Raw genomic sequence first — 15,010 nt, 5'->3', positions numbered from 1 at the left:
CAAGAAGGTCTGTTTTCTTAGGGGCTGTAGTTTTGATTTTTTGAAATGTACTATCCATCCTAATTCCTGTAAGGATCGGTCACTCGGTTCAACTGTGCCGTACAGTGGTCTTCTGAGCTGCCCACTATAAGGAAATCGTCCACCTAGGGTATTATGACCGTATCGTGAATTCGGAGGAAAGATGTTACCTCCGCTATGACCTTGGTAAAAACCCTCGGGGCTATAGATATGCCAAATGGAAGAGCCTTGAATTGGAAATGTCTGAGCACGCCCTGAATATAGAGAGCCACTCTCAAGTATTTTTGGTAACCTGGATGGATAGGGATGTGATAATATGCATCCTTTAAATCAGGGTTTCCCAACTCCAGTCCTCAAGGCACACCAACAGATCATGTTTTCAGGATTTCCTTAGTATTGCTCAGGTGATAATTGCTTCACCTGTGCAATACAAAGGAAATCCTGAAAACATGATCTGTTGGTGTGCCTTGAGGACTGGAGTTGGGAAACCCTGCTTTAAATCGACTACGGCCATAAAACAATCTTGATGTAGCAGTTTCATGGCCATAGCCACCGATTCCATCTTGAAGGTCTGATTCTTTATCCACCGATTGAGGCCTCTGAGGTTTATGATTGTCCTGAACGATAGATCTGTTTTTTTTCATCAAAAAAGGGTGGAATAGAACCCCCTTCCCTCCTGCATATTTGGGACTTCGGAAAGGACCTGCTTGTCTACTAGGCTCAGGATCTCTGATTCTAAGGCCAACTGTTCCGAGAAAAGAGTGGCAATCTCCCCCCTACCGGAATGCTGGCGTCATTGTGGAGATTTTTTTCAAGTGGAGGTGCCTCCACCAAACATAAATCCCGACTCCTTTTTTCTCTTATCTTCCCATCTTCTTCTGTCAGCCGGAGGACGACCCCTATTGAATCTTCCTCTCCGAAAGGGCGGCCTTCTCTGATCTGTCGGGAATCTGGGGAAGCCTTTCTTCCTATCGCTCGCCTTCTCCAGGATATCATCTAAGTTTTTCACGAATAAAAAACGACCATCGCAGGGGAGCGAGCACAGTTTAGCCTTAGACTGCAGGTCACCTGGACAGCCTTTAACCCCTTACCTACATTGGACGTACTATTCCTTCCATGTGACCTGGGACCTAAGTCCCAAGGACGGAATAGTACGTCTAGTGAGATCAGCGGCACTCACGTGGTGAGCGCCGCTGATCGTGGCCGGGTGTCAGCTGATTATCACAGCTGACACCCGGCACAATGTGTCAGGGGAGGTCACGGACCGCCCCCGACACGCTAACCCCTTGCACACCGCGATCAAACACGAACGCGGTGTACCGGGGGTTAAAGGGAAGCATCGGCAGGGAGGGGGCTCCCTCCGTGCTTCCCTGAGCCCCCACAGCAGCGCAATGTGCAGCGCTGCTGCGGGGGTCTCTTCCCTACAGGTCCCCGGATCCAAGATGGCGACGGGGACCTTCGGGGGCCTGTAGGGAGCTGACTTCCTCAGTGCCTGCAAAGCGCAGGCATGAGGAAGTCTGCAGCACTGCCTGTGACAGATTGCTGATCTGTCACAGTGATCTGTGATGTGACAGATCAGCGATCTGTCACAGGACAGTGATGTCCCCACTGGGACAACCTAATAAAGTTATAAAAAAAATTAAAAAAAGTGTAAAATTAATTTAAAAAAAAAAAATCGCTAATAAAAAAAAATAAAAAAAAAATTCCCAAATAAATTCATTTTTTGGAAATAAAAAAAACAAAACAATAAAAGTACACATATTTGGTATTGCCGCGTCCGTTACGACCTGCCCTGTAAAACTGTCCCATTAGTTAACCCCTTTAGCGAACCCCTTAAAAATTAAAAATAAAAAAACGAAGCAAAAAATGATTTATCATACCGCCGAACAAAAAGTGCAATAACGCGCGATCAAAAAGACGCATGTAAATATCCATGGTACTACTGAAAACGTCATCTTCTCCCGCAAAAAACGAGCTGCCATACAGCATCATCAGCGAAAAAATTAAAAAGTTATAGCTCGCAGAATAAAGCGATGCAAAAATAATTATTTTTTATATAAAAGTTTTCATTGTATAAAACCGCCAAAACATAAAAAAAAGACATAAATGAGGTATTGCTGTAACCGTACCGACCCGAAGAATAAAACTGCTTTATCAATTTTACCGCACGCGGAACGGTGTAAACGCACCGCCCAAAAGAATTTCATGAAATGCTGGTTTTCGTTCATCCTGCGTCCCAAAAATCGGAATAAAAAGCGATCAAAAAATGTCACGTGCCCGAAAATGATACCAATAAAAAAGTCAACTCGTCATGCAAAAAAGAAGACCTCACATGACTCAGTGAGTCAAAATACGGAAAAATTATAGCTCTCAATATGTGGTGATGCAAAAACTATTTTTTCAATAAAAAGCGTCTTTTAGCCTATGACAGCTGCCAAACATAAAAACCCGCCATAAATAGTAAATCAAACCCCCCGTTATCACCCCCTTAGTTAGCAAAAAATAATAAAATTAAAAGAAAATGTATTTATTTCCATTTTCCCATTAGGCTAAGTGCACATGTACCAGAACTCTCGCGGAAATTACGGCGAGAATTCCGGAATTCCAAGCGTATTTAGCTTGCAAAATGCTAGCGTTTTCCAAGCGATCTGTAGCATCGCTTGGAGAACTGATTGACAGGTTGGTCACACTCGTCAAACATAGTGTTTGACGAGTGTGACCAACTTTTTACTACTGAGGCTGCCTATGCAGCATCAGTAGTAAAAGATAGAATGTAAAAAAAAATAAAAAATGGTGTTATTCTTACCTTCCGACGTCCTGCGCATCCGTTCCCAGTAATACTTTGCGAAAATGCCCGCGATGACGTCCGTTCTCGCGGGATCGCGATGTCTCGCGGTGATTCGCGATGACCGCGAGACTTCGCGATCCCGCGAGAACGGACGCCAACGCGGGCATTTTCGCAAAGGCTTACTGGGAACGGGAGCGTGGAGAGAGGCGCGACGCCGGAAGGTAAGAATAACAATATTTTTTATTTTAAATTCTATTTTTTACAGGGATATGGTACCCAAAGCCCGGAGGACAGTCTCTTCTCCTCCGGACCGTGAGTACCATCCGCAATTGTTCTGCTTACTTTCCGCATGGTGTGCACAGCCACATGCGGAAAGTAAGCAGAACAATGCATTCCTATGGGTGCGGGATCGCCGCGATTCTGCAAATTAATGAGCATGCTGCGTTTTTTTACCGCGAAGCGATTCCGCCGCGGTAAAAACCGCAGCATTAGCACAGCATTGCGGAATCCCATAGGAATGCATGGGATGCTTATTTTTCGCGTTTTCGCGGCAAAATCACGCGGTTAAAACCGCCGCGGAAATGCGAAAAAAACACCACATGTGAACTCAGCCTTAGGGTTAGGGCTAGGGTTGGGGCTAGGGTTAGAGTTAGGGCTGAGATTAGGGTTAGGGGTGTGTTGGGGTTAGGGTTGGAGTTAGAATTGGGGGTTTCCACTGTTTGGGCACATCAGGTGCTCTCCAAATGCAACATGGCGTCGGATCTCAATTCCGGCCAATTCTGCGTTGAAAAAGTCAAATGATGCTCCTTCCCTTCCAAGCTCTGCCATGCGCCCAAATAGTGTTTTACCCCACATATAGGGTATCAGCCTACTCAGGACAAATTGCAAAACAACTTTTGGGGTCCAATTTCTCCTGTTACCCTTAGGAAAATAAAAAATTGGGGGCAAAAATATCATTTTTGTGGAAAAAAATGATTTTTTTATTTTCACGCCCGGGCGTCAAACTTCTGTGAATCACTTGGGGGTTCAAAGTGCTCACCACACATCTAGATAAGTTCCGTGGGGGGTCTAGTTTCCAAAATGGGGTCACTTGTGGGGCGTTTCAATAGTTTAGGTACATCAGGGACTCTCCAAATGCACATGACACCCGCAGACCATTCCATCAAAGTCTGCATTCCAAAACGTCACTACTTCCCTTCCGAGCCCCGACGTGTGCCCATACAGTAGTTTTCTCCCACATATGAGGTATCAGCGTACTCAGGACAAATTGGACAACTTTTGGGGTCCAATTTCTCCTGGTACCCTTGGGAAAATAAAAAATTGGGGACTAATTGATCATGTTTGTGGAAAAAATATGATTTTTTTTATTTTCATGCCCGGGCATTATAAACTTCTGTGAAGCCCTTGGAGGTTCAAAGTGCTCACCACACATCAAGATAAGTTCCTTAGGGGGTCTAGTTTCCAAAATGGGGTCACTTGTGGGGGGTTTCCACTGTTTAGGTACATCAGGGGCTCTCCAAAAGCAACATGACACCCGCAGACCATTCCATCAAAGTCTGCATTCCAAAACGTCACTAATTCCCTTCCGAGCCCCGACGTGTGCCCATACAGTAGTTTTCTCCCACATATGAGGTATCAGCGTACGCAGGACAAATTGGACAAATTTTGGGGTCCAATTTCTCCTGGTACCATTGGGAAAATAAAAAAATTGGTGACTAAAAGATCATGTTTGTGGAAAAAATACGATTTTTTTATTTTCACGCCCAGGCATTATAAACTTCTGCACTGGGGGGTTCAAAGTTCTCACCACACATCTAGATAAGTTCCTTGGGGGGTCTAGTTTCCAAAATGGTGTCATTTGTGGGTGGTTTCCACTGTTTTGGTACATCAGGGGCTTTCCAAACTCGACATGGTGTCCGATCTCAATTCCAGCCAAAAACGTCAAATGGCGCTGCTTCCCTTCCGAGCTCTGCCATGCGCCCAAATAGTGGTTTACCCCCACATGTGGGGTATCAGCGCACTCAGAACAAATTGCACAATAACTTTTAGGGTCCTGTTACCCTTGGAAAAATAAAAATTGAGGGTGAAAAGATCATTTTTGTGGAAAAAATGATTTTTTAATTGTACGGCTGTATGTTATAAACTTCTGTGAAGCCCTTGGGGGTTCAAAGTTCTCACCACATATCTAGATAAGTTCCTTGGGGGGTCTAGTTTCCAAAATGGGGTCACTTGTGGGGGGTTTCCCCTGTTTTGGTACATCAGGGGCTCTCCAAACGCGACATGGCGTCCGATCTGAATTCCAGCCAATTTTGCATTGAAAAAGTCAAACGGCGCTCCTTCCCTTCTGAGCACTGCCATGTGCCGAAACAGTGGTTCCCCCCCACATATCAGGTATCAGCTTACTCAGGACAAATTGCCCAATAACTTTTGCAGCCCAATTTCTCCTGTTACCCTTGGTAAAATAAAAAAAAATTGAACCTGAAGTATTTTTTTTGTGAAAAGTTAAATGTTCATTTTTTTTTTAAATATTCAAAAAATTCCTGTGACGCACCTAAAGGGTTAATAAATTTCTTGAATGTGGTTTTGAGCACCTTAAGGGGTGCAGTTTTTAGAATGGTGTCACTTTGGGGTATTTTCTATCATATAGACCCCGCAAAGTGGCTTCAAATGTGATGTGGTCCGTAAAAATAAAATGGTGTTGCAAAAATGAGAAATCGCTTGTCAAATTTTAACCCTTATAACTTCCTAACAAAAAAAAATTTTGGTTCCTAAATTGTGCTGATGTAAAGTAAACATGTGGGAAATGTTACTTATCAAGTTTTTTGTGTGCTGTATCTCTGTAATTTAAGGACATAAAAATTCAAAGTTGGAAAATTGCGAAATTTTAAAAATTTTCGCCAAATTTCCATTTTTTTCACAAATAAATGCAAGTTATTTGAATGAAATTTTACCACTAACATGAAGTACAATATGGCACAAGAAAACAATGTCAGAATCACCGGGATCCATGGAAGCGTTTCAGAGTTATTATCTCATAAAGGGACAGTGGTCAGAATTGTAAAAATTGGCCCGGGAGTTAACGTGCAAACCACCCTTGGTAGTGAAGGGGTTAAGCCATAACGCACGTCTAGCGGCATTTGATAGCCCTGCCGCCCTAGCTGTCAACCTCATGGAGTCCGCCGAGGTGTCTGCCAAAAAAGCTGCTGCCCCATGCAGAAGATACATATCTGCCAATATCTTTTCTCTTGGGACTTTTGACGCTAGTCTCTCTTCTAACTGCTGCAGCCAAATCATTAGAGAACGTGCCGTGCAGGTGCCCGCTATTGCTGGCTTCAATCCTCCTGCTGTTGCTTCCCATGCATGCCTTAAATAGGAATCTGCTTTTTTTCTAGCGGGTCCCTAAGAACCCTTGAGTCTTCCAAGGGCAGGGCCGATTTTTTGGAAGACCTGGACACCGCTGCGTCAATCTTTTGGGACTTTGTCCCATATTTCTGCATCCTTGTGCTCAAAGGGGTATCGCCTTTTAGAGGCAGAGGGAAGAGCCCCCCTGATCTCTCGGGTTTCCTCCATTCTCTTTCAATAAGTGCTTGGACCTTTTCATTAACTGTAAAAGTCTGTTTTTTCCTCTCTTGTAGTCCCCCAAACATGACATCCTCCAGGGATTTAGCCGCTTTTTCTTCCTGTAGGCCCATTGTTGTTCTAATGGCCTTCAGGAGAGCATCCTGTCTTCTACCGAGAAACATGGCTTACCCCCCATGTCACTGTCTGAGGAATCTGAGGAGGATGGCTGTTCGGTCTGAGACAAGGCCGAAGAGGAGTTTGTCGGAGAACTAGGGGGATGCTTTCTACCTTTTCTCCCTTTTTTCAACAAGGTCTTAATTGAACCCTCCATTTCTGATCTGAGGGCTGATATAAGATTAGCTGCGAAACTAGGCGCTTCTTCAGCCATGGTTCACTGAAAGCAACTGGCTCAGAGGTCTTTCTGCCAGTCTCTTGCTAAGGGGCTTTTACATATGGCACAGTCCCTATTATTATTCTTCTTACTTCCCGCTTTTTTAGGTTTTTTCCTACAGGGTTAAACATACAACAGGGAACCCCTATTAACATATTGCTAGCATTCATGAAGATCACTCACCATCCGTAATCAAGGGTACCGGACTCGGAGGCTGCATCGGAGCACGTGACCTGTGCTCTCTGGATCTTGAGGAGTCCCCCAACCTACGGCTGGGGCGACTACTGCTTGAACGGTTTCCATGTTTGCGGACGGAGGGCTGTGAGGAAGGCAGAGACAGCGATCACTCCTGTTCTGACTCCATTCTGAACCGCCCGCCATGCTGCTCTTCCTTGCTTAAATAATGCGCCTCCGTCCTGGTGGGTGTCTCCTCCCCTCCCCCCTGCGACCGCCGGCCGACCGCTTCAGAAAGCTGGCCGACGTCGCACCCGGCGCCATGACACCGTCGCCTATGCTGACGTCAGTCGGCGCGCCCATGATCCTCTGCGCCGCTGACGTCAGCGGCCAGAAGACGTCCGCGGCTCCCCTGCTAGGTGCTCTGGGGGAGCGAGATCGCGGGGCGGCGCAGTGGGGCCTCCAGGAGCCGCCGGGAGCCGCCACCAGCGCCCACACGAAACCGGAGCCCGAGGGGTCACCGGGGACTGTGCATCCAGGACCCGACGGCCGGCGCTACAGGTGAGACCCCTGTTCTTCCCGCGCCGAGATGGGCCTGGGACCTTTTTTTTTTTCCCCATGATAGGCACCGCCAACAGTGGGATTCCTTTCCAGGACAGGAACCCAACTGAAGCGGGGGAGAGGTGCCGCCCCTTATATCTCAGTAGGTTCCTGTCTTGGCGGGGCAGATCCCTCTCTCAGGTGTGCTGTAATGGGTGAAGGGAAAATAATGCTTTATTATCATACCGCCTAACAAAAAGTGCAATAACGCGCGATCTAAAAGACAGATATAAATAACCATGGTACCGCTGAAAACGACATCTTGTCCCGCAAAAAACCGAGCTGCCACACAGCATCATCAGAGAAAAAATAAAAAGTTATAGCTCACAGAATAAAGCGATGCAAAAATAATTTTTTATATAAAATTGTTTTCATTGCATAAAATCGCCAAAACATAAAAAAAGACAAATCAGGTATCGCTGTAACCGTACTGACCCGAAGAATAAAACCGCTTTATCAATTTCACCATACGCGGAACGGTGTAAACGCACCCCCCAAAAGAAATTCTTGAAATGCTGGTGTTTGTTCATTCTGCGTCCAAAAAATCAGAATAAAAAGTGACCAAAAAAATTACACGTGCCCAAAAATGGTAACAATAAAAACGACAACTCGTCCCGCAAAAAATAAAACCTCACATGACTCGATGGGTCAAAACATGGAAAAAATATAGCTCTCAAAATGTGGTGATGCATAAACTATTTTTACAATAAAAAGCGTCTTTTAGCGTATGACAGCTGCCAAACATAAAAACCCGCTATAAATAGTAAATCAAACCCCCTGTTATCACCCCCTTAGTTAGGGAAAAATAATAAAATAAAAAAAAAATGTATTTATTTCCATTTTCCCATTAGGGTTAGGGCTAGGGTTAGGGGTGTGTTGGGGTTAGGGTTGGAGTTAGAATTGGGCGGGGTCCACTGTTTGGGCACATCAGGTGCTCTCCAAACGCAACATGGCATCTGATCTCAATTCCAGCCAATTCTGCGTTGAAAAAGTCAAATGGTGCTCCTTCCCTTCCAAGCTCTGCCATGTGCCTATACAGTAGTTTTCTCCCACATATGGGGTATGAGCCTACTCAGGACAATTTGCAAAACAAATTTTGGGGTCCAATTTCTCCTGTTACCCTTAGGAAAATAAAAAATTGGGGGCAAAAATATCATTTTTGTGGAAAAAAATGATTTTTTTATTTTCACGCCCGGGCATTATAAACTTCTGTGAAGCACTTGGGGGTTCAAAGTGCTCACCACACATCTAGATAAGTTCCTTAGGGGGTCTAGTTTCCTAAATGGGGTCACTTGTGGGGGGTTTCCACTGTTTAGGTACATCAGGGGCTCTCCAAAGGCAACATGACACCCGCAGACCATACCATCAAAGTCTGCATTCCAAAACAACACTACTTCCCTTCCGATCCCCGACGTGTACCCATACAGTAGTTTTCTCCCACATATGGGGTATCAGCGTACTCAGGACAAAATGGACAACAACTTTTGGGGTCCAATTTCTCCTGTTACCCTTGGGAAAATAAAAAAAAAATTAGGGACTAAAAGATAATGTTTGTGGAAAAAATATGATTTTTTAATTTTCACGCCCGGGCGTTATAAACTTCTGTGAAGCTCTGGGGGGGGGGGGTTCAAAGTGCTCACCACACATCTAGATAAGTTCCTTGGGGGTCTAGTTTCCAAAATGGTGTCATTTGTGGGGGGTTTCCACTGTTTTGGTACATCAGGGGCTTTCCAAATGCGACATGGTGTCCGATCTCAATTCCAGCCAAAAAAGTCTAATGGAACTGCTTCCCTTCCAAGCTCTGCCATGTGCCCAAATAGTCATTTACACCCACATATGGGGTATCGGCGTACTCAGGACAAATTGCACAATAACTTTTAGGGTCCTTGAGAAAATAAAAATTGGGCGTGAAAAGATCATTTTTGTGGAAAAAAATATGATTTTTTAATTGTTCAGCTGTACGTTATAAACTTCTGTGAAGCCCTTGTGGGTTCAAAGTTCTCACCACATATCTAGATAAGTTCCTTGGGGGGTCTAGTATCCAAAATGGGGTTATGTGTGGGGGGTTTCCACTGTTTAGGCACATCAGGGGCTCTCCAAACGTGACATGGCGTCCGATCTGAATTCCAGCCAATTTTGCATTGAAAAAGTCAAACGGCGCTCCTTCCCTTCTGAGCTCTGCCATGCGCCAAAACAGTGGTTCCCCCCACATATCAGGTATCAGCATACTCAGGAGAAATTACACAATAACTTTTGCAGTCCAATTTCTTCTGTTACCCTTGGTTAAATAAAAAAAATTGGACCTGAAGTAATTTTTTTGTGAAAAAAAGTTAAATGTTCATTTTTTTTTTTAAACATTCAAAAAATTCCTGTGAAGCACCTGAAGGGTGAATAAACTTCTTGAATGTGGTTTTGAGCACCTTGAGGGGTGTAGTTTTTAGAATGGTGTCACTTTTGGGTATTTTCTATCATATAGACCCCTCAAAGTGACTTCAAATGTGATGTGGTCCGTAAAAATAAAATGGTGTTGCAAAAATGAGAAGTCACTGGTCAAATTTAACCCTTATAACTTCCTAACAAAAAAAAAATGTGGTTCCAAAATTGTGCTGACGTAAAGTAAACATATGTAAAATGTTATTAAGTTTTTTTGTGTGCCGTATCTCTGTGATTTAAGGGCATAAAAATTCAAAGTTGGAAAATTGCGAAATTTTCGCCAAATCTCCATTTTTTTCACAAACGCAAGTTATTTGAATGAAATGTTACCACTAACATGAAGTACAATATGTCACGAGAAAACAATGTCAGAATCACTGGGATCCATGGAAGCGTTCCAGAGTTATTACCTCATAAAGGGACAGTGTTCAGAATTGTAAAAATTGGCCTGGTCATGAACGTGCAAACCACCCTTGGGGGTTAAGGGGTTAATCAGCTGCCCAGATAATGGGCATGATACAGATTAAGTAATGCCATGCCACTATACCGTGTGTGTGTGTGTGTGTGTGTGTATATATATATATAAAATTTTTATTTTTTTTGAATGGGCTGTTCAGGATTATATAAAAGAGTCCGCTTTTTTTATTCTGTGCAAATAGTGCCACTTTTAAGGGGGTTTTACACTAAGCAATATCGCTAGCAATATCGCTAAAACTTCACTGGTTTTGTGACGTTATAGCGATATTGCTAGCGATATCGCTATGTGTGATACTTACCAACGACCGGCTCCCCCGCTGCTCATCGCTGATCGCGCGAGAATGTCCGGCTCCATTTCTCGTCGGGCTCTTCCTGCTGAGACTTCCTGCTGTGACGACGAGCGACGCGTGGAGGCGGGCGGGAGGACGCAGGATCGCTGTGTGTGAATGGTAAGTATCGTGCGCTGCGTCGCTGCTGCATCGCTGTGAGATCTTTCTGTATGAAAGCTCACTAGCGATCATTTAGCGATGCACCAGCGATCCTGACCGGGTCGGATCGCTGGTTGGATCGCTGGTGCATCGCTAAATGTAAAAGGGCCTTTACTCATGAAGCAATGCTCATTTATGTATCCCCCAGTGGTTTATATGTCTACTAGTACTATTTACTGTATTGTATTTAACACACTATGGGCTCATGCACATGACCGTATTTTTGCACCGAGTGCTGTTAAAAAAAAAAAACAAACAAAAAAAAAACGGATCACACTAGGATCAATGTTATTCAATAGATCAGTGCAGACGAATGATTTTTTTTTTTTCACTGACTGCATCTGCATGTGAAAACAATCGCAGTGTGTGCGATATTCTTCTATAAATTGGATGAGACTCACCCATTCAAGATTCCCCCTATATAAGATGCCATTCAGAGCCACTGTGAAGCATGCGATTTTTTCAGATACATTGCAATTCTGTAACATGGATAACTGTAAATGGTCCTATAAATGATTAATAGCAGCTGCTGTAAAAAAAAACCGTTTTGTATACAGATGGCACATGGATGACAAGTGAGAAAATAATCTTCCCACTGGATGCAACTGTGAACGATTTTTTTCATACTGTAGCCTATGAGTTGTTAAGAGACCTGACTTATTCCTTCTGGAAACTGAATGCTACTGATGGTGAAGTCACTGTTTATATGTTTATATTAGTGACCTGCGATAAATGTCTTTTTTTTCTAAGTTTGCCCACTAACAAAGACATCAACAGTCTATAATTTTAAGGGTAGGTTAATTTTAACATTGAGAGATAGAATATAAAAAATAAAATCACATTGTACAAATTGTATAAATGTATTTGCATTTTGCAGTGAGAAATAAGTATTTGATCCCTCTGGCAGACAAGACTTAATACTTGGTGGCAAAACGCTTGTTGTCAAGCACAGCAGTCAGACGTCTTGATGAACCTGTTGATGGGTTTGGCCAACATTAGTCTAATGGGGCCTCAATGAGCGCTGATTAAATTATGCATGTCCATCAGCGCTCATTTCCTGGCCTGTTTACACAGGCTGATGAGAACAGAACAATTGCTAATACAATCATTCTGTCCCCATAGACTATTGTTATCAGCAGCACATCGCCTGTTTACGTGAGCTGCCGATAATGATGACTTTTATGTTGCCATAAATAATCCTATCACCTGATAACAAGCATTTTTATCATTACTTGGGTCATTGCTCGTAAAGGCCCCGTTACACACAACGATATCCCAGCGATCCCACCAACGATCCGACATGGATGGGATCGCTGGGACATCGTTAGACAGCCCCTCCAGTGATCAGGACCAGCGAGCAAGCTGGTTTCTAATGTAAACATTGGGTATCCAGGAGCCGCAGCTCTTGGATACCCGCTGTTTACCTTGGAAACCGGCATACACGCTGGTTTCCAAGGTAAACATCGGTTATCTAAGAGCCACGCGGCTCCTGGATACCCGATGTTTACATTAGAAACCAGTGTCCAGCGTCGCTGATCGCTGGTTTCTCTCTGCCACACGCAGCGATGCGTGCTGGCCAGCGGGAGACCAGTGATCGAAAAATGGCCCAGGCCGATCGAGCACGATCAGCGATACCCGGCAGGGGGGCGGTCGCTGATCCCCGTCACACACAGCGATCTCGCTGGCGAGATGGCTGTGGCGTCACAAAATCAGTGATCCCGCTAGCAAGATCGCTGTGTGTGACGGGGCCTTAAGACTACAGTGATGGATACTCTAGAATGCTTGTTCATCAATTCTTGGCCTGATGACGTCCAACTGGTCTAATCTTTCTTTTCCCCAACATCAGCTATTGGGATAATTGGAAGCTCTTCATATACTAAAGATCATCAGCTGAAAATCAGAAGCTGTAAAAAGGTCATTAAAACTGTTAGGCGAATATACTTAACTATAGTTGAATAACAGGGATTGAGGATCTGTAACATGTTTATAGGGTGGGTGAGTAATACAATGGGGAAGTGGCTACAGTACACATCTGTGAAATCTCTCTTGGATATGTCTGTCCTATACTCACCTGTCAATGGTCATAAATGTAATAGAATGATACAGAAAATTAAAAAAAAAATAAATGAGTTATTGGTAATATTGTTGACCTGTTTTCTTCTCTTTTTGTTTTGAAGCTGTGGTCGTACTTTCTTTCATAATCTGCTGGCTGCCATTTCACATTGGAAGAATCATCTTTGCAAACACCAATGATTTCCAGACACTGAAAGTATCCCAGTATTTCAACATAGTTGCAATGCAGCTGTTTTACCTGAGTGCCTCCATCAACCCGCTCCTCTACAACTTCATTTCAAAGAAATATAGGACGGCAGCTTACAAGCTTCTCCGACTTGGCACGTCAGATGACCGGGCATACAACGTCATCAAAGATGAGACAGGCGGTCACACGGAGACCACATGTATTCAGAATGAATATATCACACATATCTGAATGTGTATAGTCAGGCATAGAAAATCTGTAAAGGCAGAGTCAGAGCTCACATACAGGAGCTTCTCACAAAATTAGAATATCATCAAAAAGTTATTTTATTTCAGTTCTTCAATGCAAAACATGAAACTCCTATATTGTATAGAGTCATTACAAACAGTGATCTATTTTAAGTGATTATTTCTGTTAATGTTGTTGATTAGAGTTTTCACTGGCTGTAAAGCATAAAGTCATTATCTCAGTAAATTAGAATAATTAACAGAAACACCTGCAAAGGCTTCCTAAACATTTTGAAAAGGTCTCTAAAGGAGGTTTTACACATAGTGATATCGCTAGAAATATCGCTAAAGCATCACCGATTTGGTGACGCAGCAGCGATATCGCTATGTGTTATACTTACCTCCGCCCGGCTCCCCTGCTGTCTGTTGCTGATCGCGCAGCTCCATTTCTCATTGGGCGCTTCATGCTGGTGCCGACGAGCAATGCGTGGACGTGGATGGGAGGACGTCAGGATCGCTTCGTCTGAAAGGTAAGTAACGACCGCTGTATCGCTGCTGCATCGCTGTGAGATCTGCCTGTTTGGCAGCTCACTAGCGACCACTTAGCGATGCACCAGCGATCCTGACCGGGTCGTATTGTGGTCGGGATCGCTGGTGCATCGCTAAATGTAAAGGGGCATTTAGTCTGTTTCAGTAGGCTCCACAATCTTGGGGAAGACTGCTGACTTGTCAGATGTCCAGAAGGCAGTCACTGACACACTCCACAAAGAGGGTATATTTTAAATTTAATTTCGAAATCAAGGTCCCAGAGTCTGGAGGAAGAGTGGAGAGGCCACAATCCAAGCTGCTAGAGGTCTAGTGTGAATTTTACATAATCAGTGATGGTTTGGGGAGCCATGTCATCTGCTGGTGTAGCTCCGCTGTGTTTTATCAAGACCAAAGTCAGCTCAGCCGTCTACCAGGAAATTTTAGAGCACTTCATGCTTCCCTCTGCCGACAAGCTTTTTGGAAATGGAAAATAATTCTCCAGCAGGACTTGGCACCTTTCCACACTGCCAAAAGTACCAATACCTGGTTTACAAACAACAGTATCACTGTGCTTGCTGACCTGCAAACTCGCCTGACCTTAACCCCATAGAGAATGCAGATGAGCTGAAGGCTGCTATCAAAGCAACCTGGGCTTCCATAACCCCTCAGCAGTACCACAGGCTGAATGCCTCCATGCCACGCCGCATTGATACAGTAAATTGATGCAAAAGGAGCCCCGACCAAGTATTGAGTGCATTTACTGAACATACATTTCAGCAGACCAACATTTCGGATTTTAAAATCATTTTTCAAGCTGGTGTTATAAAGTATTCTAATTTACTGAGATAATGACTTTTGGGTTTTCGTTGGCTGTAAGCCATAATCATCAACATTAACTGAAATAAACACTTGAAATAGATCACTCTGTAATAACTCTATATAATATATGAGTTAATAATCTTTGTTTTTCTATAAAGCTAACATGTTCTGCAGTGCTTTACAGTTTGAATATACCACTTTTTGTATAGAAGAACTGAAGTAAATGAACTTTTTGATGATATTCTA

The 15,010-nt window shown here is 43.8% G+C and overlaps 1 protein-coding gene and 1 long non-coding RNA gene across 2 annotated transcripts in view; one reads left to right on the top strand and one right to left on the bottom strand.

Moving 5' to 3' along the window:
• MLNR (motilin receptor) overlaps positions 1-13,610 on the top strand; it is a 35,388-nt gene extending 21,778 nt beyond the window's left edge. The window contains exon 2 of the mRNA XM_073546105.1: positions 13,108-13,610. Coding sequence (XP_073402206.1) covers positions 13,108-13,421 — 314 coding nt within the window. The 3' untranslated portion in view covers positions 13,422-13,610. The remainder of the gene's footprint in view (positions 1-13,107) is intronic.
• LOC141049557 (uncharacterized) overlaps positions 1-15,010 on the bottom strand; it is a 69,398-nt gene that overhangs the window by 26,524 nt on the left and 27,864 nt on the right. The window lies entirely within an intron of this gene.

This window comes from Dendrobates tinctorius, unplaced genomic scaffold (genome assembly GCF_039654945.1).
Source record: "Dendrobates tinctorius isolate UK_male_01 unplaced genomic scaffold, ASM3965494v1 ptg000145l, whole genome shotgun sequence".
NCBI lineage: Eukaryota > Metazoa > Chordata > Amphibia > Anura > Dendrobatidae > Dendrobates > Dendrobates tinctorius.
The sequence above is the reverse complement of the archived record's forward strand: the minus strand, read 5'-3'. Positions and strand labels throughout refer to the sequence as shown.